Source organism: Aphelocoma coerulescens, chromosome 18, assembly GCF_041296385.1.
Source record: "Aphelocoma coerulescens isolate FSJ_1873_10779 chromosome 18, UR_Acoe_1.0, whole genome shotgun sequence".
Lineage (NCBI taxonomy): Eukaryota > Metazoa > Chordata > Aves > Passeriformes > Corvidae > Aphelocoma > Aphelocoma coerulescens.
In genome coordinates this window covers 481,068-501,953 of record NC_091031.1, presented here as the reverse complement: position 1 = coordinate 501,953, position 20,886 = coordinate 481,068, and the positions used below count along the sequence as shown (strand labels likewise).

Below are 20,886 nucleotides of genomic sequence, written 5' to 3'. Positions count from 1 at the left end.
CCAGGTCCAGCTGCCCAGTTCTGCTGTTTCTCATCCTGGAGGCCGAGCATCTCTATTCCTTCCCTCTCCTGTGAGTATCCGTGGCAGTGCTGTGGCAAGAGGCTGGCTCAGGAGCAGCTTCTGTGACCATGGTGGTGGCTGTCCCTGCCAACACATGCCCATGACAACTGGCCCAGCTGCACCTGAAAGCTGCGTCCCTGCCCATTCCGCTGGGACAAAGGCACTGCTGGGGAGATGGAGCACACTCAGCAGCGAGCCAGGCACAGAGTACGGGTACAGTGACAGCAGCAGCATCTTGGCACCTCCAAGATGACACAGTATGTGGGTTTTGGCTGGGATAGAGTCTGTTTTTTCCATCTTAGATGGTGTAGGGCAGTGTTTTGGATTTGTGCTGGGAACAATGTTGATAACAGGGATGCTTTTGTTACTGCTGAGCAGCATTTGCACAGCTTGAGGCCTATTCTGCTCTTCAACCCACCAGTGAGGGGCTGAGGGGGGGGCACAAGGAGTCGGGAGGGGATACAGCGCACCCAAGGGATATTCCACACCGTATGGCATCATGCTCGGCATGTAGAGCTGGGGGAAGAAGGAGGAAGGGGGGGACATTCAGAGTGATGTCGTTTGTCTTCCCAAGTCACCATCACGTGCTGGAGCCTGGTTGCTCTGGGGATGGCTGAGTACCTGCCTGCCATGGGGAGTGTGAAGGAGTTCCCTGCTTTGCTTTGCTTATGTGTGGCTTTTGCTTCACCCGTAAAACTGCCTTTATCTCAGCCAGCAGTTTTCTCCCTTTCATCTTCCCAGTTCTCTCACCGACCTGCTGGGAGGAATGAGTCAACAGCAGTTGGGGGCTGAGCTGCCCACCGGGGTTAAACCCCATCATGCATCCAGGACAGAGACAAGGTGGGTTTTTGGAGCTGTGCTGTAGGGCAGGAGCTGCTACCTAGGGGGAGAGGCCCGAGGGCTCGGGCAGGTCGCTGTGGCACAGGACCCCCACTGGGAGCAGGAATCGGGCAGGGGAACTCCGGTGTGGGACAAGCTGGGTTGGAGGGGCCGAAGGTGGGGAGGAATTCTCGGGCACAGCCAGAACTGCTGCCTGTCCGGCCATCCACTGCTTTTACTTGGCGTGGGCGGGGGCAGCTACGGAGCGGGGGTTTCGGGTCCATGGGCGGGGGTCCAGGAGCGATGGGGCCGGGGGCGGCCGGGATGCGCCGGGGCGGGGACGGCCGGTGCCCGCGGCGGGGGCCGTGCCGGGGCGGGGGCAGCGGTCGCGGCGGAGCCGCATCCCGCGGAGGGCGGGCGCAGCCGGGCTGGCCCCGCGCCACGCGGAGGAGGAGCAGAAGATCTCCGGAGCACGTTAAAGAGCGAGGCCGAGCGCGGCGGGGAGGAAGCGAACGGCTCCGTGAAGGCAACGGAGCGGCGGCCGCAGAGCGCCCGCCCCGGCCGGACCCAAGTTCCCGGCGGCGGCTCGGCCGGGCCCGGCGGTGGGTGCGGGATCGGGGCTGGGTGGCCGCGCCCGCAGCCCCGCACCATGCCCGCCGCGCTGCCCAGCCTGCTGGCCTGGCTGGCGGTGTTGCTGCTCGGCAGGGCCCGCCCGGCCGACGCCTGCAGCTGCTCGCCCATCCACCCGCAACAGGCCTTCTGCAACGCGGACGTAGGTGAGCGCCGCGGGGAACCCCGCCCCGAGCCCCCCGAGCCCCCGCCCGGCCCCGCCCGCGCCAACTTCCCGGCGGGGGAAGGACCGGAAAGTTGGCGCGGGGCGGGCGGGGAGCGGGCAGAGCCCCCCGACCCCCGGCACCTGCCCGCAGCGCCGGCCCGGCCCGGGGGTGTGTCGGCGGCTGCGGATGCGCGGCCGGGCGCGGTCCCTCCGTCCGGGCTGTGCCCGTCCCACCCCGCACCTCCTCCCACCGTCTCGGGGGGGCTCCCGCGCCCAGCACCGCTGCCCGGGGCGGCTTCTCCGCTGCGAGGGGCGAGGGGAGCGCGGCTACGCCGGGGCCGGGTCCCCACTGGCCGCCGCCCGGTGAATGACACGGGTGGGCCCGGCCTCCCCCGACTCTGATGACACCGCGGAGGTACGTGGCAGCGCGGGGCTGGGGCCCGGGGGCGGCCGTGACCCTCCGAGCGCGGTCACGGCACCGGCCCGGAGCCCAGAGAACCCCCCCATGCCCGGCAGCCACCGCTACGGCTCGGTCACCCCTGTCTGCGCCTTATTTCCAGGCATTTCCTTTCCCCCGTCCCACTTTGTTCGGCTTGGATGCTGCTGAAAGGGAGGGCTTGGCAGCGCCGGGATCTGGATTCCTCTTTCTATGAATAATGCCCTTATTAAATTTTAACATATGAACTGAACAGGCCGGCCCCAGTTCCCGGCGCTTTCCTTCGCGGGCCCGTTCCCAGGCTCAGCTGGAGAGGTAACATTCCCAAACACTGAGGCAGCCCCAACCTCTGGATGGCCCTGCCCTGTCCCCTTCTCCAGATTCAGGATGTTCCTCACAGGCTTCCCTTCCAGACCCCACTCCCAGCGTCTTTCCTCTGTGAGGGCAACTCCCACAGCACTTGGCTGCTGCCTCGCGTGCCCAGCCTCACCACGAGGCGTGTTGGGGACAGGGAGGTTTTGAGACAAAATGGAGCACGTTTTAGGGTTTTAGGAGCTGCTGCTGGAGCTAGTGTCCCTGGCCCACAGGATGCCCTGTGCCTGCTCTGGCAGTGCGGCTGTGGCTTCCCATCACACTCCTGTCAGGATCAGCTTTCGGGGCACTCGTGACTCACTGCCCATCGTGGGGTGCCGGCTCAGCCCTGACTCAGCTGCTGAGTCACTGTCTGTCTTGGAGGCCCTGGCTGTCTCCACCGTCCCCTTGGAGGGCACTGCCTCGCTGACCTTTGGTCTCCAGCTGCCCCGATGCTCTCAGCAGGTACCCGTCCTGCAGGCACCCAGAGCCTGTCCTGCCGAAGCAGCGTCCTCCCAGCCACGCTGCCGGCAGTGCTGGCACCTTCTGGCTCCCAGCCCAAGTCCCTTATGTGGCTCGTCTGTGTCAGATGTGCTTTGTGTGGGCCTAAGTGAAAACAGTGCTTGGGGACAGAGCAGGGCATGGCCTGGGATGATCCTGTGTTCCCTGGCCTTTTGCTGCTTTGTATCTTCCTCCTGGATGCTCTATGGAGTTGGGCTGCTCCTCAGCCAGTTCCATCCCAGCAGGTGTGTGGAGCCCGGGAAGAAGCTGGGGCACCCGGTGTTGCTGGGACCTTTCCAGCTGCTGTGGCTGGAGGGACCTGTGTCCAGGCTGGGCCCTTGACAGAAATGTGGTGGTGTGGGGATTGCTGATGCCCTGCAGTGCTGGGCAGGTGCACCCAAGGTGAACGATGGGCCCCAAGGCTCATGCTCAACCCTCAGTATAGGGTATCAGGGTGAGCACAGTGTGGGGTCCTCGTCCTGGGATCCCCTCTCCATAGCATGGGCAGCGCCTGCCACATCCCCATGGCCCCTCTGGCCTTGCACCTGCCCCTGCACTTGCTCTCCCATGGAGTGGGACTGGAGCAGCCGCAGCCCAGGGCTGCACTTTTAGCTGGTGCAAGGGGAGGCGGATGCAACTCTGCATTGGGTGGGGGGTGCCCGAGGGGCTGGGCGTCATAGAGGGGCTGGGGTTGTGTCACTGGGGCTGGTGACTTAGAACCTGCCAGCCTGCGCTAGCATGTCCTGGCTCATGAGATGAGCGGGGGCTTTCTGCAGGGCCCAAGGGCTTGGGGCTGCCCCGTCCACCATCCCTCCCTGGGGCTGTGCCCAGGCACTGGGGCCTGGTGGCTGCTCTGCTGGGCTGCTCTGCTGCAGGGGATGCTGAGCTGCCCAGTGGCACCACAGCCATACCAGGGACCACAGCAGGAAACCCAGCTTCTGCTTCACCTCCTCTGGAGCAGCGTGGGGATGTGTGATGCTGAGCCCTTCTAGACAGAGCCGTGGCAGCAGGGCCTCGATGGGGCAGGGGAGAGCAGGGGCTCGGTGCTGCCAGGGGGAGTGGCAATTGGGATGCAGCCCCTGACGGCATTGCACTGATCCCCGTCGTCCCAGTGCTTGGTTCCTCGGGACAGGCACGGCGAGTGTGGGGGCTGCCAGCAGCCAGCAGGGGCCGGGCACAGGAGGGGATGCGCGGGGCAGTGGCGGGAGCTGTCCCTGCAAACCCCGCCGCGCCTGCCGGGGCCGGGCAGCTGCCGGTGCCCGGTGCCGCCCTGCCGAGCGCGGCTGCCGGAGCCGTTCCGTGCGGCTGGCGCAGAGGGGCCGTGGGCTGACGTGGGGGCTGCCGCTGATTGGGCTCCATCTGCTCCCGTCACGGCCAGGATGACGCAGCGGCCATGGCAGCGCTCAGCCCGTGGCTCCCGCGCAGGCCGGCGGGCGAGCGGACCCGGCGCTGCCTCTCGCCGCCCCGCGGACACTGCTGGGCACAGGGAGCCTCCGTGGCCTCCGCTTCCTCCCCGCTGCGGGGCTGCCCTGCTCAGCCCTGCAGCCTCAGCATCTTCAAACCACTGTGCCAGGGTGGGGTACCTGCCGCTGCAGCTGCTGCCGTGCGGGCACGCACTGGGATGCGAGCAAGCACCTCACCTTGCGCCAGGCAGGGCTGGGGTGCAGGAGTCTCTCCCAGGGCGGTTTGCCATCTCCCCAGCTCTGCCGGCCTCAAGCAGGGCTGGAGTGACCGCGGGGCTGCCCTCACCAAGGGGTCAGGTGCCTGGGCTGGCAGTGCCAGGCAGGCAGCAGGCAGTGCTGGCACTGGCAGAAAGCCCCTCTGCTGCCAGCAGCCCTGGAGAAGGGAGCTTTGTTCCCTGGGCATCCAGCCCAGCAGTGGCCCCTGAGGTCTGAGGCACTGGCGCTTCCCAGGCAGCTGCGGGTGGGTGTGGGCAGGGTGGCATGGTAGGGTTTGGGGTGGGATGGCAGAAGAAGGGGCGGCCGTTCTGCAAGTCTTGGGCCAGAAGGGGGGGCCCATGGCCAAGAGTCCTTGTGATGCCCTTCTTCCCATGGGGCACAGGCGAGCACAGTGGTGCCCTGAGGTGGGGTAGCCCTACATGGGGCCAGGGAGGACAAACCCCAACACTGGCAAGCCCAGAGAGGCAACCTGGCAGTTTTGTGGCACTGGGTGACTCTGTGTGTCCCCAGCTTTGCTCCTGGAGCTGCACTGTGGCCCTGGTCCATCCTGGCTGATCTGTGCCATCACTCAGCCAGGGCGAGTGGTGCAGGGTCCTGGGTCCTAGAGTGGGACCCTTCCTCATGGCACTATGGCACCTGTCAGTGCAGTGGGACTGATGCTGGTGGCAGAGGGCAGCAAAGGGACCTGCTTACCTCACAGGGTCTCTGTCCCTGCAGGGTCCAGAGTCGTCACTGTGCGGAGGCCACAGTGGCAGCCCTGGGGACCAGCACAGGAGATATCAGCAGTGGGGGTCCCACTCTGCCAGGGGACCCTCTGCTCCCACAGAGCACCTTCTCACTCGGCCTGCCTGGGGAAGGAGCATTTCCAGCATGTCTCTGGTTGGACTTGGTCAGCCAGTGCCAATGGTGTGCTGTTCCTGCCATGCACTCCAGGAGCCTTGGCTCAGCTTCACAGAGGGTCTGGGCTCCCTGGCTGGTGGTCACCCAGGTCGGCAGCAGGAGTGGTGGGTGGCAAGGCCGATGGGGACATTGTCATTTGGGGAGGTCTGAATACTGGTCCTTGGGCACCCAGGGGTTCCCTCCATCCCTCACCCAGCCTCCTCATCCCAGGCTCTGCTCAGGGCTCCCTCCACTGCCCTGGCTCCTGGCGGGCGTGGAGCAGCTTGGCTGCGCTGCGGGGTCTTGGCGGGGAAAGCGCAGCGCAGTCGTCCCCTCCACAAAGCTGCACTGTTCAGAACAAATCCACCCAGAATCGGGCTGCATTTTTGTCAAGTGATTCATCAGCACGTGAATGGAAAAGGCTGGAGCCCACTGAGGCAGTAACCATTCCCCACACGGGAGCCACGGGGCCGGCACTGGTTGCACCTGGGTTACACTGGTGGCACGCAGGGCTTGGCACACAGGACACGTGGTGGCTGCAGGGACGAGGGGTGGCCTGTGTCTGTGGTGACCCCAGCACATACTGCTGACAGAGGAGCGGGCACTGTCGCCAGGCATGGCTGAGGTTCTGCCACCGTCCCTGGACAGCACAGCCCTTCCCAAGGGATGGGAGCAGCTGGGAAAGCCCCCAGGGCAGCTGCTGCTTCCTCCAGCCCCGCACCAGTGAGTACTGCCAGTGACTGGGGATGGCCATTTTGGGAATCCTGTTCCCTGGTCCCTGCTCATGTTGGTGCCACTCTCAACTTTCCAGAGTAAAATCTGCTGGCACTTGCTGGTGCCCACGTGGGACCGTGCACCCCGACCTTCAGCTTAAATAGCCTGTCCACATGCCCCCACACCCTGCGGTATTTATAGAGCGCGGTCAGATTCCCTCTCCTGGCCATGCCAGGTGGGAGAAGCTCCTCTGTGCCAGGCAGTGGGGTGACCTCTGCATGTCCCCAGCTGCTCCCAGCCCAACACCTTTCAGCAGGGACGTGAGCCAGGATGAACTCTGTGAGAGTGCCCAGCTCCCTGTCCCCTGCCCCACAGCGCTTGACAGGCTGGCAGAGCATGGGGGAGCCCTGCAGGGTGGGGAGCTGCCCTTCCTGTTGGATGGGGGTATCCCTGCCAGAGCAGGGAGCCCTGCCAGCCCCTGCCCTGCAGCCAGGCCCCCTCCATACTCTCAGAGTGCTGAGCAGAAGCCCTAGCTTTGGAACTGCCATTGTCCCCTTCACCATCAGCATCCCCGGTGCTGCCTGGGAGCTTCAGTCCCTGCACTGGTGGAGGGAGCTGGGCACGACTGGGAGCTGCAGGTCTCAGTGCAGGGACCCAGGCAACCTGCACAGCACGGCACTGAGCCAGCCCATGTCCCAGCCGGTGAGTAAGGTTGAGCTGGCTGCCCGCCCTGCCCACCCGGCCGCCTGCAGGTCACTGCCACGTGCCGAGCACTCACATGCCGGACTGTGTATCCTGGGAGCAGCATGACCACAGGGACCCTGCCACAGCAGAGCTGTCCCCTGGCTCACAGTGCCACAGCCTCACGAGCCCTGGGGCCAGGTGATCCTGTTGTGAACTCTCCTTGTCACCTGCCTTGAGGGTGCTGCTGCAATGCTGCTGGTCACTGTCCTGCATGTGCCAGAGCCCCATCCCCTCGGGGACAGAGGGTGACAGCCGGCTCTGTGGGCAGCCAGGCGGGCAGTGGGGTCTGCTGCGGGCAGCAGTCCCCTGTGAAGGTGGGAGACCCTGTGAGATGCAGGGGCTAAGTGGGACTGGTAACCCCCGCTTATCTCAGCTCTCCCTTCCAGTGATCCGAGCCAAGGCCGTCTCTGCGAAAGAGGTGGATTCAGGGAACGATATATACGGGAATCCAATCAAGCGCATCCAGTATGAAATCAAGCAGATCAAGGTGACGGGGCACATCAGGTCAGAAGGCTGGGGGGATGGGGCGGCCCCTTCACCAGCCACTCACTCCTGCCTCTGCTTCCCAGATGTTCAAGGGCCCCGACCAGGACATAGAGTTCATCTACACGGCTCCATCCACTGCCGTGTGTGGCCGGCTGCTGGACACCGGCGGGAAGAAGGAGTATCTCATCGCAGGTGAGCGCTGCGGGGGAGTGCTCTCGGGGGCTGTCGTGACAGTGCTGGCCCTGATGCCTCATGTGCCCTGCAAGATGCCTGACGTGTGTGCCTGCTCCCTGGGCACATTCTCCCCTTACCCCTCCTGCTCCTGCCATCAGTCCTCAGGGAACCCCCTGGCTGTGTCCTGGCTGTGCTCAGCAGCCCCGGGCCATGGCGGGGGCAGCTGGGGGACAAGCCTCTGCTTCCCGGAGGTCACCAGGGACAGTGCACAGTGAGGGGCTCCAGGCACCATGACTCAACGCGGGGTCCCGAGGTGCTGCGGAGACCCCCTTGAGTGGCCTCTGTCTGGCCTCTCCCCAGGCAAGTCAGAGGGCAACGGCAAGATGCACATCACGCTCTGTGACTTGGTGTCCACCTGGGACTCGCTGACCCCAACCCAGAAGAAGAGCCTAAACCAGCGGTACCAGATGGGCTGCGAGTGCAAGGTGAGCAACCAGGCTGCCTCCCACATGCCCCACGCCCCACACCAGGGAGGGTCTGCAGCCTCCAGGCAGGGGTGGGCTCCACAGTGAGATGCTCTTCCCTGTCCTTCAAGGACGACATTGTGCAGGGACACAGCACATGGCTGGGCACAGGAAGGGCAGCCCAGCCTCTGTCTTCCTCTGGCTGGGAACCAAGGCCAGCCCTAGGACTGGCAACCAGGGGTTCCCCAGTTCCCCTGCATTGGGGTTGCATCCCCACCGTGCCCCACAGGGCAGGGTCAGCCTGGCATCCCTGTCCAGAACTGGGGGGATGGATGAAGCAGAGCTGTGCAAGACCCCCAACCCAGCTGCCCCATGCTGCTTCCCTGCAGCCCAGTGCTCCCTTGGGTTGGTGGGTGACAGTCTCTGTTCTGCACAGATCTCGCGCTGCCTCTCCATCCCCTGCTTCGTCTCCTCCTCGGATGAGTGTCTCTGGACAGACTGGGCAATGGAGAAGAACAACGTGGATGGGCGGCAGGCGAAGCACTACGCCTGCATCAAGAGGAGCGACGGCTCATGCGCCTGGTACCGCGGCATGGCCCCCCCCAAGCAAGAGTTTCTCGACATCGAGGACCCCTAAGCCAAACGAGCGCATTCCAGTAGCCAGTAGAAAAAACCTGCGAGATGTTAGACTGGTCCACGCTGATATCAAATCCTGGAGACAGCATGAAAATCCGCTCGGCCGCAGGGGGCCCTGGTGGCTGCCACGTGTGTGGGGGGGACAGGGATGGGGACCTGCTCTGTTGCAGGCTCCTGGCAGCCTGCAGCCGCACGGGGCATCCTTCGCTTGTGGCAGGGCTGAGCAGGGTGTGGGGACCTCCCTGCCAGGGTAACGATCCCCCAGCCATGCTTGGCCCTGGCAGCTGTGAAGGAATCAAGCCCTTGTGAGTGGTGGGAGCTGCCCCGGCTGCGTAGCAGGTCTACCAGTGCCCCGCTGCGGGAGCCTCCCCCACAGCTCTGGCTACAGAGCCCTCCCCACCGCAGCACCTGGCGACCCCGCTGTCCCCCTCCCCACCCACCTCCCCTTTCAGGGTGCCAGAAGGGTACCCCTCTGGGCAGGGGCTCTGGGGGGCTTTACCATGTGGCAGAACCCCCGGCAAGGGGCTCCAGGCCTTTCACAGGGCCAGACGACTCCTGCACAGGTGCCTTGTCCCAGAAAGCTGGAGGGGCATGTTAGCGTATCTGGGGTGACCCCTGACATGCACCCGGCACTATTGCCCCTCTCTCCACATACTCCTCTCTCCAGTGGGCTCTGTTCTGCTGCATCCTCCTACAGATCCTTCTGCAGATGCCACCATTGGACAGGCCTGGCCTGGAACCCTTGCCAGGGCACCAGGGGCCGGAGCTCTGGCTGCATGGACACAGGCTGTCCACCACCGCCTCGTGCAGCTCGGGGCCACACTATGGCCCTCAGCACCACTGCAGCCAGGCGAACTCCCTTCTCTGCAGTGTTGGGAATGGAGCCTGGAACTGGCAGCAGGGCAGCTGCAGGAAAACCTGTCCCCTCCGGTGACCCCCTCACACCCCTCGGCCCTAAGTTCTCTGAGCCATCCCCATGCCACAGCGATGCTGGCGGGTGCCGCGGAGCTGCCCCACCACGACGCCCGCGGCACCGGCACGGGCACCCATGGCTTTGGGAGCGCGCCGGGAATGCTCCCTGCAGCCCTGTGACGGCGGCGTTTTCATGCTGTGCATCCCTGTAAGGTTTGAGATGTCGTACTGGACCAGTCTGGGCAATTTCTACATATTAAAGAGAAAAATTAAAAAGAAAGAAAAAGAAACCCCCCCCCCCCAACCTTTCCTCAGTCCCGACCACGCATCCCGGGCGCTCTGTATGGCTGTACCCGTTGTGCTCCTGTCGCTGCTGCTCCTCTGTCTTTGACTTCAATATCGCCACTTGTTTTGCCGCCGGCTCTGTCGTCCCTGTGCCGTGATTTCCGTCTCTTCGTCCGGTGCTGGAGCCGCCCCGGTACCCGCAGAGGGTCCGTGCCGGGAGCTCCACGGCAAGGGGGAAGAGGGGCGGGGACCGCTGCCCCGGTTCGGCCCTGCGGCGGCTCGGCCGGGATCCCCCCGGGCCCCGCCTCCCCTCCGGACCCAACCGGACCGCCCCCGGGCTCCCCCGCCCCTCCTCAGCTGCGGAGAGGAGCGATCCCCGCGGGGCCGCCGGAGGGAAAGGAACGAGACAGGGAGGGGAAGAGCTGCTGCGGGGCCGCCTTCAGATGCCGGCGGGACCGGCAGCAGACGGGAGCGGGACCGGGGCGGGGCCGTGACTCAGGGACGGGCCGGGGCCGGGGCCAGAGGAGACGGGACCGGGGCACGAAGGGGCCGCGCACCAGCGCATCGTGGCCGGTCCCGCGTGGAAACGTCTCCTCGTGGGACCGTCCGCTGCGGGAGCGGCGTCACCGGCCGCCTTTGCCCCGGCAGCCGCGTCCCGCCCCCGTCCGCGCCGGGACTCGCGGCGGGCGGGCGGAGCTCGTCTCTCCGTTGGCTCTTCCGAACAAGGGGGCGGAGCGGACGCGGCTCGGGCCGTGCCGAGCGAGCCACCGCGGCCGCGCAGAGGCGGAGCGGAGCCGCCCCGCAGGGCCGGCGCGGAAGGGGTTTGTGCCGGCGGCGGGCGAGTGGCGGTGCGGCGACACGTGCGTGCGGCGGGACCCGGATGGTGAGCGCTGCCGGGACCGGGCGGGACGGGCCTGGGGACGCTGGGACCTGCGCCCCGGTTCCGCCGCGCTCGTCTGCCCTGCCGACGGGGCCGCCCGTGGGGAGCGGAGCGCCGGGACCGGCAGGGCCGCATATGGCGGCGGCCGGGCCGGGGCCGCGCGGCGACGGCGCTCGGGGCCGCGGGTGGCGGCGGGCGGTGGGTGGGCCAGCCGCTGAGGGGGCCGTGGCGGGTGGCGGCGGGGCCGTGGCGGGTGGCGGCGGGGCCGTGGAGGCGGCCGATTGCTCTGAGAGCCGGAACGCGGCGGAGAGGGCCGTGCCGGGCCTGTGCCCTCCGCTCAGTCGCCCCTTCCCTCCCTCTCTGCAGCCGCGGCCGCCGGGCCCGCCGAGCCGGCCGCCCACGGCGATGATCGCGGAGAAGCTGCGGGAGGCGCTGGAGCCGGGGCGGCGGGAGGCGGCGGCGGAGCTGGGCCGGCCGCTGGCCGCCGCCGCCCGCTCCGTGCTGCAGCAGCGCATCGAGTTCGCGCCCGCCCGCCGCGGCCTGGCCGGGCAGCTGGAGCACCTGCGGGACAAGTACGAGCACATTGGAGCCGAGGCCCTCGGCCGCCCTCTCGGCATCACCGGCAGCCTTCCGGAGAGGCCGCAGAACCCCCAAGGTAAGTGGAGAGAGTGAAGGGAGCCTCCCCGTGCTCCTACCCCTGGCTGACCCTCTGCTCCCCACAGGCCACAGCCGTGCCCTGCCAGCGGCCGCGGGTGATGGCATCCCCGCGCCGCAGAAGGTGCTCTTCCCAGCCCAGCGCCTCTCCATGAAGTGGGAGCGGGTCCACCGTGTGGGCGCCGGGCTGAGTAACCTGGGGAATACCTGCTTCCTGAACTCGGCGCTGCAGTGCCTGACGTACACGCCGCCACTCACCAACTACCTGCTCTCCCGGGAACACGGACGCACCTGTGAGTGGGGACCCCGGTTCAGGGGGCCGGGAGGGAGGAGCAGCGTCTGCCTGTCCTGCTCACAGTGCTGCGGTCGGCACCTCTGTGCCTGGCTCTGGTGAGGGAGTGCAGATATCAGGATGCACCTTCCCTGCTCTGCTCCTTTCTGCCTGTTTCTCTGTCAAGAGTCGGTTCCTGGGTCCTACTCACTTTTCCTGGCTGTAGCAGTGTTCCTATCTTGGCATCTTTGTCTCTGGGGCGACTGTCTCTGCTGGGTGTAGCCAGGACTAAGATGTGCCCAATGGGGCCTGCTGGCTTCTTTGGGGCTGGGCTGGGGGGTCCTGAATAGCCCGTGACTGTGGGGACTGCAGAAGAGCAGTGTGGCAGGCCCTGCTCTGAGCTGTCACCACAGGGAGCACACAGGGCTTGCAGTCCCACCCATAGGACTGCCAGTGGGATCTGCCCCTTAGGGCCAACCTATGGGCTTGTCCAGTGCATACCTGGGACCTGTTTTCTATCCACGTGAATGTTGTCTCATCTGGGGAGCTGCCGTGGCTGGTCCTGTGGTGGGCTGTACCAGCTGGGATGGCATGGGCTGGTCCCCATGTCCTGGAGCATTGAGCTCAAAGGGAAAACTGAGCATGGCTGAGCTGTGTTGGACCAGAGATCCCCTGTACTGCCTCCATCTCTCCTGGGTTTGTCCCCAACATCGTGTCATCTCTCCTGCTCCAGGTGCCCATGGAAGCTTCTGCATGATATGCACTATGCAAAACCACACGATACAGGCTTTTGCCAACAGCGGCAATGCAATAAAGCCACTCTCCATCATCCGAGACCTCAAGAGTAAGGAGGGCTGCCCCCCCACCCATGACTAATGTGGGAGCAGAACTATTGGGATTGGGGCATGTTTTGGCAAACAGCTCCACTGAGATGACTCATGGAGCCTCAGGGTGCCTGGAGACTTCTTGGGCTGCCAGGGGCTTCCTCTGTGACATGAGTCTGACATCTGGTTTGGGTTGAGGGGACTCGAACCCCAGAGTCCTTGCCCCAGGGAAGGCAGGGAGGGATGGCATCTGTTGCAACACGTGCTAAGTCCTCCCTCTCTTGCAGAGATTTCCCATAACTTGCGCTTCGGCAGGCAGGAGGATGCACACGAGTTCCTGCGTTACACCATCGATGCCATGCAGAAGGCCTGCCTGAATGGCTACACCAAGTATGTGGGGCCTGATGGCCCATCACTGCTCTTTGCTGTTCCCTTGCTGGTCCCCTGCACTCACGGGAGTGGACTGTGGAATGAACATGTGCCCCAGGTCAGCCTTATTGTGGGGAGGTTCTGACTCCAGGGGCCTTGGGTGTGGGGTCCAGCTCTCTGCCCCTCAGGGACATGGCTCTGGGCTGTTGTTCACCTTCTGCTGACTCCTCCACCTCAGCATAGCTCCAGTCCTGCCCCCAAATCCTGAGGCTGCTACAGGTTGGGATCGCGTCCCAGTTGCTGAGGGATACAGGCCTACTTCCTAGCTCAGCCCCAGCCCTGTGGCTGTGGAAGGGCAGCTTCCCCCAGGCCCTTTGTCCTGGGAAGCACTGCCTCTGCTCTCAGCACCCGGCTCTGAGCTCCAACCAGGAGCTTCTGCTTCTTTGAGAGGAAGGTGTGTGTTGGAGCCTGGTGTCATCCCTCGGCTGCGACACAGAGAGAGCAGCCTGGCAGGGGCTGCGGCTTCCCACTGCTCCTGGAGCTCCACAGCCTGGCTGCTGGCCAGAACGTGGAGGGGGGCTGTCCTGAGGGGTCCGACAGGGGTGGCTGTTGCAGTGTGAGATCTGGTGCTGATGTCTCTGTGTAGGTTGGATCGCCAGACCCAGGCCACAACTCTGGTTCACCAGATCTTCGGTGGTTACCTGCGGTCCCGTGGTGAGTACTGGCAGTCTGGGCGTGGGCCTGGGCAGTAAAACCCTTTGGAAAATGGCTTAGCATGTGTAACTTACCCAGAGCCACAGTCAGTCAGTCCTGCAGTACTTGTGGGTTGTGACCTCTGTGGTGGCAATGGGAAAAGCCATTGACTGTGGGACCCAAGCGGTGGGTCCCCAGCTCATTGCCACCAGCAAAGGGACCCGTGTTCCCAGCTATCTGACAACACCTGCTTCCCAACACGTAGTGGATTTGCCAGCCCTCCTCCCCACAAGGCCGTGAATCCTGGTGCTCACATCCCAGAGCCCAAACCTGTATTGGGGGGACACTGCAGCTGTCTGTGCTGGGGTGTGGCAGGTGCTGGTGTTGTGCCAGGGTGTGCTCATGGCTCTTCGTATTGCAGTGAAATGTTTGGAGTGCAAGACTGTCTCGGATACCTATGACCCTTACTTGGACGTGACACTGGAGGTCGAGGTACTGCTGCAGGGTTGGGGATGGGAGTCTCTGCTCTTGAGGGGGAGGTTCCTGCTCTGAGGCTCCTTAACCTGCAGACAGTGCTGGCAGGAGGGAAGCAGCTCCTGCTGTTGTGCTTCCTTCCCTGTCTCACGGAGCAGTGCCTGTTGCCCAAGCATGAGCCACGACTCCTCCGTACAGGCTCGGCAGTGCTGGGGGGCAGAGCAGCCACCACACCAGGGGCAGGCTCAGGACTTTGGGGCAGCCTGCAGCCCTGTGCTGTGTGCCAGTGCCTGGGGTAGGGAGTGGGGCTGTGGTGTGGACAGGCCGCTCGTGCCCTGACGTCCGCCCTGTCCTTGCAGCGAGCCGCAAACGTCGTGCGGGCCTTGGAGCTGTTTGTGAAGCCAGAGCAGCTGGGTGGGGACAACGCTTACAGGTGTAGCATGTGAGTGTGGGGTGCTGGGGGCAGGATGGTGTCCACTGGTGTGCTGGTGGGAAGGCTGCCACAATGTGGGAGGGCTTCTGTACCTGCTCTGTGACTAAACCATGAGGTACAGGGCCATTGAAGCCTGTGATGAAGCCTGCTGCTCCTCAGCTCTCTCGTCTTCCAAGGAAGACCTGGGCCAGCGGGCATGGCCATGAGGTCTCTGGAGCAGTACCTGGTGTCAGCAGCACCATTCCCTTCGGGTTGGCCATTGCTGTGTGGCCAGGGCGGGCAGTTGTCTGGATGTTGGAACAGCTTGAATAGCTTGAGCTTTTCCTGGGCAGGTGCAGGAAGAAAGTGTCGGCCAGCAAACGCTTCACCATCCACCGAGCCTCCAATGTTCTCACGATTTCACTGAAACGCTTTGGCAGTTGCAGCTCTTCAGGTGGAAGGAAAATCACCAAGGTGAGTACTCAGCTATCCACAACCAGGGCTGTGTCCTGGCCCAAGGTCCTGCCCCCAAGCAGGGTGGGAGGTGGTCCTGGTGCAGTCCTGCAGTCATTCCCCACTGCTCTCTGTGGGGGAAGTTGGACTCATCCTGACATCTTCCTCACTGCAGTCTCTGCCTGGGGAGGACACATCCCCTCGAGAGAGAGAGAGAGATGGGACTCGTAGCACAGCAGAGCTGCTCTTGCTCTGGCAAGAAAGCCATGCCAGCTTTTGAGACATCTTCTTTCCACAGGATGTGGGATACCCTGAGTTCTTGGACATCCGCCCTTACATGTCTGAGCCCAAGGGTGATCCTGTCACATATGGACTCTATGCGGTGCTGGTGCACTCTGGGTACAGCTGCAATGCAGGGCACTACTTCTGCTATGTGAAGGTGAGCCTGGGATGCTCTCTTGGCACCTTGTCTGGGCTGGGGCCTGGTAGGTGCTTGTGGGTCCCTGTAGGGTGCAGAGAGGAGGGTGCTTGGCAGGGTGGGTGGTGTGGAGGTGTGGCACACTGGACATGGGGCATAAACTGTGCCCTGCTGCAGGAAACGTGAAGGTCTGCCCTGACAGAGCCCCTGGGCCATCTGTGGGTTTTGGGGAGGGGAGCTCTGACGACGGGTGCTGTTCGTGCTGCTCTGCAGGCCAGGAGGGTCCCTGGCCAGAGCCTGACCCTGTTCTCCTTGGACACAGCCTGACCACATTCTGTCTTCTCCTTCCACAGGCCAGCAATGGGCAGTGGTATCGAATGAATGACCATGAGGTCCACCCCAGCAACATCAAGGTGGTTCTCAACCAGCAGGCCTATGTGCTGTTCTACCTGAGGTAAGAGAGCAGCCTGTGCCTCCTGGCCTGCCTGCCCCGGCCAAGCAGCCCCAACGCCCCGTGCGTGTGCTGGCTCGGGGAGGGGGTGGCAGGGAGCGGTCCAGCCCCTTGTCGTGGTTTGCTGTAGCACCTCACTTCCTCAGAGCCTCCAGCTCCCCTCCCTCGTGTGTGTCTGCTGCTCACCCACACCCCCACGGCTGATGCCTGCGCTTTGCCCTCCCCAGGCTCAGCTGCCCCAGGAAGAGCTCAGCAGGGCCTATGACCAAGGCTGCCTTCAGCCTGCCCAGCTGCACTGGCAGTGACTCGAAGCAAATGAAGAAAACTGCAATTAACGGGACCCCGTCTGTGCCACCAGTGGGCCTGGTGAGTCCTGAAGGTTGGTGCTCCCAGGAGCTGCTGCTCCATGGGCACAGGGGGCTGCAGCCATGCCGGGAGATGGATGGAGTGGGAGGGTGTTGTACAGGAGGGATCCTGATCCTGCTGAACCCAGGGATCCTGGCTGCACATGGGGAGGGCCAGTATCACTGTATCTGTGGCTCCTTGACTCTCCTCACTGAACTTCTCTCTTTCTCCTTGTCTAGAAACAAGACAAGCTGCTGGGGAAGGGGCTGCCAGGCCCAGGTGATGTTGGAGTCCCTGTTGCCCGCAGCTCTCCTGGGATGGGGTTAAAGCTGACAAACGGAATTGCTCTGTCAAAGCTACTCCCTCAGACCCCATCATCCAAACTGCCGCACAAAGCCACCCACGAGGCCACACCCCTGGCCTATGACACAGTCCAGAGGCCCAAGAAGCTGCAGACACCTGGCATGCCCAGAGCAGGCTTCCATGTCACCAGCACTGTAAGCGGGGCCAAAGCAGGGCTGCCCACACAGGGCCCAGACAGCGAGAAGCCACCTACCTCATCCAAGCTGCTGAAGTCCAGTCAGGAACCCAGTGGCTGTGGGGCGATGACCAGGACCCTGAAGAAGGATTCCCATGGCAGCAGAGTAGGGCAGCTGGCCAAGGACACCCACAAGGCCAAGAGCAATTCCAGCAGCTTCTGCACCTCTCAGGGAAGGGACTCTGGCCCCCACCTCCCTTCTGGCCCTGGCACCAAGCCGGCTGTCCCTAAAGACTCTGTCCTGGCTGCCCCCAAAAGCTCCAGGACAGCCACTGTGAAACCCTCCCCGCTGGGCAGCGCCACACAGGAGTGGGGCAGCACCACGTCACCACTGCTGGCCAAGAAACCAGTGCTCTCAGCCAAAAAGGTGAGTCTGAGCTTCTGCCCAGAGACTCCGCTCGACATCCTGTGCCTTCTGAACTGAGGCTGTGTAGGGCTACTGCTGACCAGGCGTGGCTGGGGAGAGCCCTCCCAGCTCCTAACCCAGGGCTATGGTGGCTGCTCTGCCCCGTCTCCGGGTCGAGGTGTGGGACCAGGCCCTGCTGTTGTCCACGTCTCTGAGTGATGCAGGGGATGGCTCCTGCCCCCTTGCCTGGGACAGAGGGGTGACTGCGCCAGTCCCTGCATGGGGTGGCCTTGGCACCTTCGTGGGGTCGCGTGTCCCCTGGGGCCAGTGGCAGGGGGTGATGCCACAGCAGGAGGGTGTGGGTGTGCCTCCTCCACAGGCAGTGTGTGGGCTCGGGAGGGTGCACTGGGGTTCCAGGTCTTTAAATTTCTTTCCTTCCTTTTTTCCTTTGCTCTTCTAACTGAACACACTTCTGATTCTCCCACCCCCCACTTCCCTGCCCCTGTCTGTGTCTGTTCTCCTCCCCTTTCTCTGGGCTCCCCTTTTTCTCTTGGCTCATGGAAACCTCTACGTTAGACCACCAAGTTTTTATTTATGTCAATAACTGCAGGGCAAACCCTCTCAGAAGGTGAGCATGAGTGACCACCAAGCACAACCCCAGCCCTCAGACACCACCCCTCCTGCCTCCACTCCTAGGCCTCTGGGCAAGTCCAGGTAAGCAGTGCCATTGCTGCCAGGCTCCCACATGGCAGGAAGGCCAGTGACAGCCTTGGGTGCTCCATGGGGTATCTGTGTGGCCTTGAATCTGATTCCGATTTTGTGGACGAGATGGCAGCAGCTGGATGTTGTGCTTCTGCACCTCAGGGGAAGGAGGAAGAGAGGGACTTCTGGGCTTTTAGATCAGCATCTTTTCCTATCCTTCAGCCTGTCCTCATCTGCTCTTGAACTACCGAATCCTGAAAAGTCTGCCTTCAGCTTCGTGCTCAACTTGCCCACTCAGCTCCCAGCCTCCCTGCTGACCCATGGTTCCACTGCCCACACTTCACACCACCTTCTTCCTGGCAGCAGGGACACGGGATCTGGCCAGGTAGAACCAGAGGGTTCCTTCAGAAAGAAGCGTCGGAAGAGGAAACATCGTAGCACAGACAGGAGCCCTTGTGCTGTGGCCGTGAAGGACGTGGATGAAGTCTCTAGTCCCCCCAAGAAGGAGAGAATTGTTTCTCCAGAGGGCTTCAAGGACAAAGGCTCCAGGCTCCCCAAGAAGGAGAGCATTGGCTCTCAGAAGGACTTCATTGATAAAGACTCCAGGTCCCCCAGGAAGAAAATTGTCTCTCCAGGGGACTTGATGTCCTTCATGGGGAAGGAGGTGTCAGACAAGGGTCTCAGCCATGGTCCGGTCTGTCAGGACATGAAGAGTGGGCCCAAGCCAGAGCCCAGTATTGACCTGGGCATGGAGCCAACTTTCCCCCTCAAGAGGAAGAAGAAGAAAAAGAAGAACAGGAGCAAAGACAGGCCCTTGAAGAAGACTGAGGAGTGCAGCTCTGGGATGCTGTCTTCAGACAGGTGAGGGACGAGGGGCATGTGAGAACCTGAGGTCAGGCTCCCTGCACTGTGGTCAGGGGCTTCTCATCTTTCTGCAGGTGGGATGCACCTCAGCAGGGGTCTGGCTGAAGCACCCACTTGCTGGGGGTGGGTTCACCCCTCCCTGAGTGCAGTGCGGGTGTCCCTGGGCCCCATTGCCCCAAGACATTGCCTGAGACTCTCCCACTCTGCTCTGGCTGGAGTGAGCTGACTCTGCTGCCTTCCCCAGCTCCAGGACAACCGAGCCAGAGCCCTGTGAGACACATCAGAGTGTGGAGGCTGGAGAGCACAAGCACCGCAAGCGCAAGTGGATGGAAAGCCTCAGCAGCCTGGCTGCCAACACTGTCCCTGCCACCACCACCAGCAGCCCAGGTGTGACCTTGTGCCCTGTCTGGTGCCTGGCAGGGTCAAGCCATCTGCTTGTCTGCCCTAGAACCCCCTTGGAGCGCTGCTGGGCCATCCCCAGTGCTTGCTGGTCCCACAGCTGCCTGGCGGTGCCTGTGGTCCTGCCCCCTGTCCTGGGCTGCCCTGTCCCAGGCCTGCCTGCTGCTCCTGGGGGGAGCCCAGGAGCCCTTGCCTGTGCCCTGGAGGAGGAAGTAGGGACAGGCTCCTTGATTTAACCCCAGGGCTGGCACTTGTGTGCCCAAACACCCTCACCGATCAGGACCCTGTCTGTCCAAGCAGTGTCTCCTGGGATGAGATCTGCCTTGGAGAGAAGGGGTATGGTAGCTCCTCGTGCTCCCCTGGCCCATTCTTACCCTGCATGTTTCTGCAGTTGCAGCAGGCGCCAGTGACAAACAGACTGGGGATGAGAGATGCTCCCTGGCTGCTCTGAGCCCTGTGGCTGGCAATTGGGCTGGCACAGCCCCTGAGGGCCAGGAGTCCAGCGTGGTGGGCCAGCTGCTCCAGAATTCCTTGGACAAGGCTTATGGCAAACAAGGTAATCCTGGCTCACCTGGATGGGCAAACAGCTGTGCAGCCCCCCTGCTGCAAGCCCTGGATGGGGGCAGAGCCCTCTGAGCTCTTCCCACCCCAGTGCAGGCAGGTGTGCTCCTGGAACCAGGCAGGTGCACCCAGCCATGGGCCTGTCAGGGGTGGCACAGGGTGGGGAGCTGGAGCACAGGGCTCCAGCCTTGGGCCTGGGGGTGGCCTGGTGCAAGGGGGTGCAGTGGGGCACAGCCTGGTGCTTCTGCTGACTTGGCTGCTCTGCAGTCTTAACCTGGCAGGGTGAGATTTCAGCCGTGAGCCAGGATGCCATTCGGGACACAGCACTGGCCCAAAGCAAGACCATCATTGATGAGTGGGACGAGGAGTTTGACAAAGGAAAGGTGGGTGCTGGCCACATGCTGGGCTGGGGGAGGTGGGAGGAGGCTGGGGCCTCTGCACTCTGACCCAAGTGCTGTCCTGCCTCTGCACAGGTAAAGAAAATGAAGAAGATGAAGCAGGAGCGGAGGAGAGACTCAAATCCATTCCAGAAGTTGCAGAACAAGCGCAATTTCTGGTTGATGTCACATCCTGCCAAGATGGCCAGCCTGGGCCACCGGCTCTCAGGTAAGCAAGCCAGGGGCACAGCGAGCCGGGGGGGCAGAGAGAGGGGGTGGCAACCTGGTGGGGGCTGACACTGCTCTTTGCCTCACAGGTTGAAATCTGCATCCCCGACTGCTCAGGGAGCAGTCCCAGATCAAGGACCTGGGACAGCACCGTCCTGGGAGCTGTTGGTGGACCATGCTCAGAGTGGAGGGAATGCAGCCGCAGCCCTGGGCTTGTGCCTTTTCGTTCAGGGAGCTGCTTTTCCAGCTGCAGAGGAGCCTGCCCACACTGCCTTGCCTCCAGCCTGCCTCGGCCAGGCTCCTCATCAGCTTCTCCGTGCCTCTTCCCCTCCTTCCCCCAGCCTGCACCTGTGGGGGCTCCTGGCAAGTGCCTCAAGCCTGTCCCTGTTGCTCCATGTTCCTGTGCCTCCCCTTCCCAGCGTTACCGACCCTCACCTTCCCCTACTTCTCTCCCTCTCTGACCCCCATCCCCTGAACGAGCTGCATTGGAAGCCTCCCCCGCGCCCCCCCGCCGGCCCGGCCCGGCCCCGCGCTGGCGCGGGGGGCACCGGGGGGATCCCTGCGGGGCCGGAGCGCTGCCGCCGGGGCTACGGGCATTGAAGGACTGAATGGAATAAATGCCGGTCTTTGTCAATGGGCCGTGCTCGGCTGCGATCGCGAGGGGCGAGCGGAGGGGGGGGGGCCACCGGCGCGGGGGGCGGGGCCGGCGGGG

At 63.6% G+C, this 20,886-nt stretch overlaps 2 protein-coding genes across 5 annotated transcripts; both read left to right on the top strand.

Annotated features, from left to right (window-relative positions):
* The first annotated feature begins 1,332 nt into the window (after positions 1-1,332).
* TIMP2 (TIMP metallopeptidase inhibitor 2) lies at positions 1,333-10,051 on the top strand. The gene is made up of 5 exons (XM_069032564.1): positions 1,333-1,655; positions 7,345-7,445; positions 7,528-7,636; positions 7,979-8,103; positions 8,519-10,051. The coding sequence occupies exons 1-5, from the start codon at positions 1,529-1,531 to the stop codon at positions 8,717-8,719; spliced, it is 663 nt and encodes a 220-aa protein (XP_068888665.1). The 5' UTR covers positions 1,333-1,528; the 3' UTR covers positions 8,720-10,051.
* Positions 10,052-10,708: 657 nt separating this feature from the next.
* USP36 (ubiquitin specific peptidase 36) lies at positions 10,709-20,808 on the top strand. Of its 4 annotated transcripts, none has more exons than XM_069032716.1 (20): positions 10,709-10,798; positions 11,162-11,450; positions 11,518-11,742; positions 12,454-12,564; positions 12,832-12,934; positions 13,560-13,627; positions 14,028-14,098; positions 14,440-14,522; positions 14,846-14,966; positions 15,244-15,384; positions 15,717-15,817; positions 16,042-16,180; positions 16,399-17,064; positions 17,654-17,757; positions 18,109-18,606; positions 18,854-18,996; positions 19,400-19,564; positions 19,837-19,952; positions 20,043-20,175; positions 20,264-20,808. In XM_069032716.1, exons 1-20 carry the CDS (start codon positions 10,796-10,798, stop codon positions 20,266-20,268), a joined length of 3,285 nt encoding a protein of 1,094 aa, XP_068888817.1. In that variant the 5' UTR covers positions 10,709-10,795; the 3' UTR covers positions 20,269-20,808. The 4 variants fall into 4 exon arrangements, with proteins under 4 accessions (XP_068888817.1, XP_068888816.1, XP_068888818.1 ...); XM_069032715.1 differs by having other exon boundaries at positions 17,968-18,606; XM_069032717.1 differs by lacking the exons at positions 10,709-10,798; positions 11,162-11,450; positions 11,518-11,742 and adding an exon at positions 11,750-11,839 and having other exon boundaries at positions 17,968-18,606.
* Positions 20,809-20,886: the final 78 nt, after the last annotated feature.

Bases quoted from the DNA above. Each gene is read 5' to 3' on its own strand.
- USP36 (XM_069032715.1), top strand. The intron at 17,065-17,653 runs GTGAGTCTGAGC...CAATAACTGCAG, and splicing joins CAGTGCTCTCAGCCAAAAAG to GGCAAACCCTCTCAGAAGGT. The intron at 17,758-17,967 runs GTAAGCAGTGCC...CCTATCCTTCAG, and splicing joins AGGCCTCTGGGCAAGTCCAG to CCTGTCCTCATCTGCTCTTG.
- TIMP2 (XM_069032564.1), top strand. From the start codon at position 1,529: ATGCCCGCCGCGCTGCCCAGCCTGCTGGCCTGGCTGGCGGTGTTGCTG. The intron at 1,656-7,344 runs GTGAGCGCCGCG...TCTCCCTTCCAG, and splicing joins CTTCTGCAACGCGGACGTAG to TGATCCGAGCCAAGGCCGTC. The intron at 8,104-8,518 runs GTGAGCAACCAG...TGTTCTGCACAG, and splicing joins AGATGGGCTGCGAGTGCAAG to ATCTCGCGCTGCCTCTCCAT.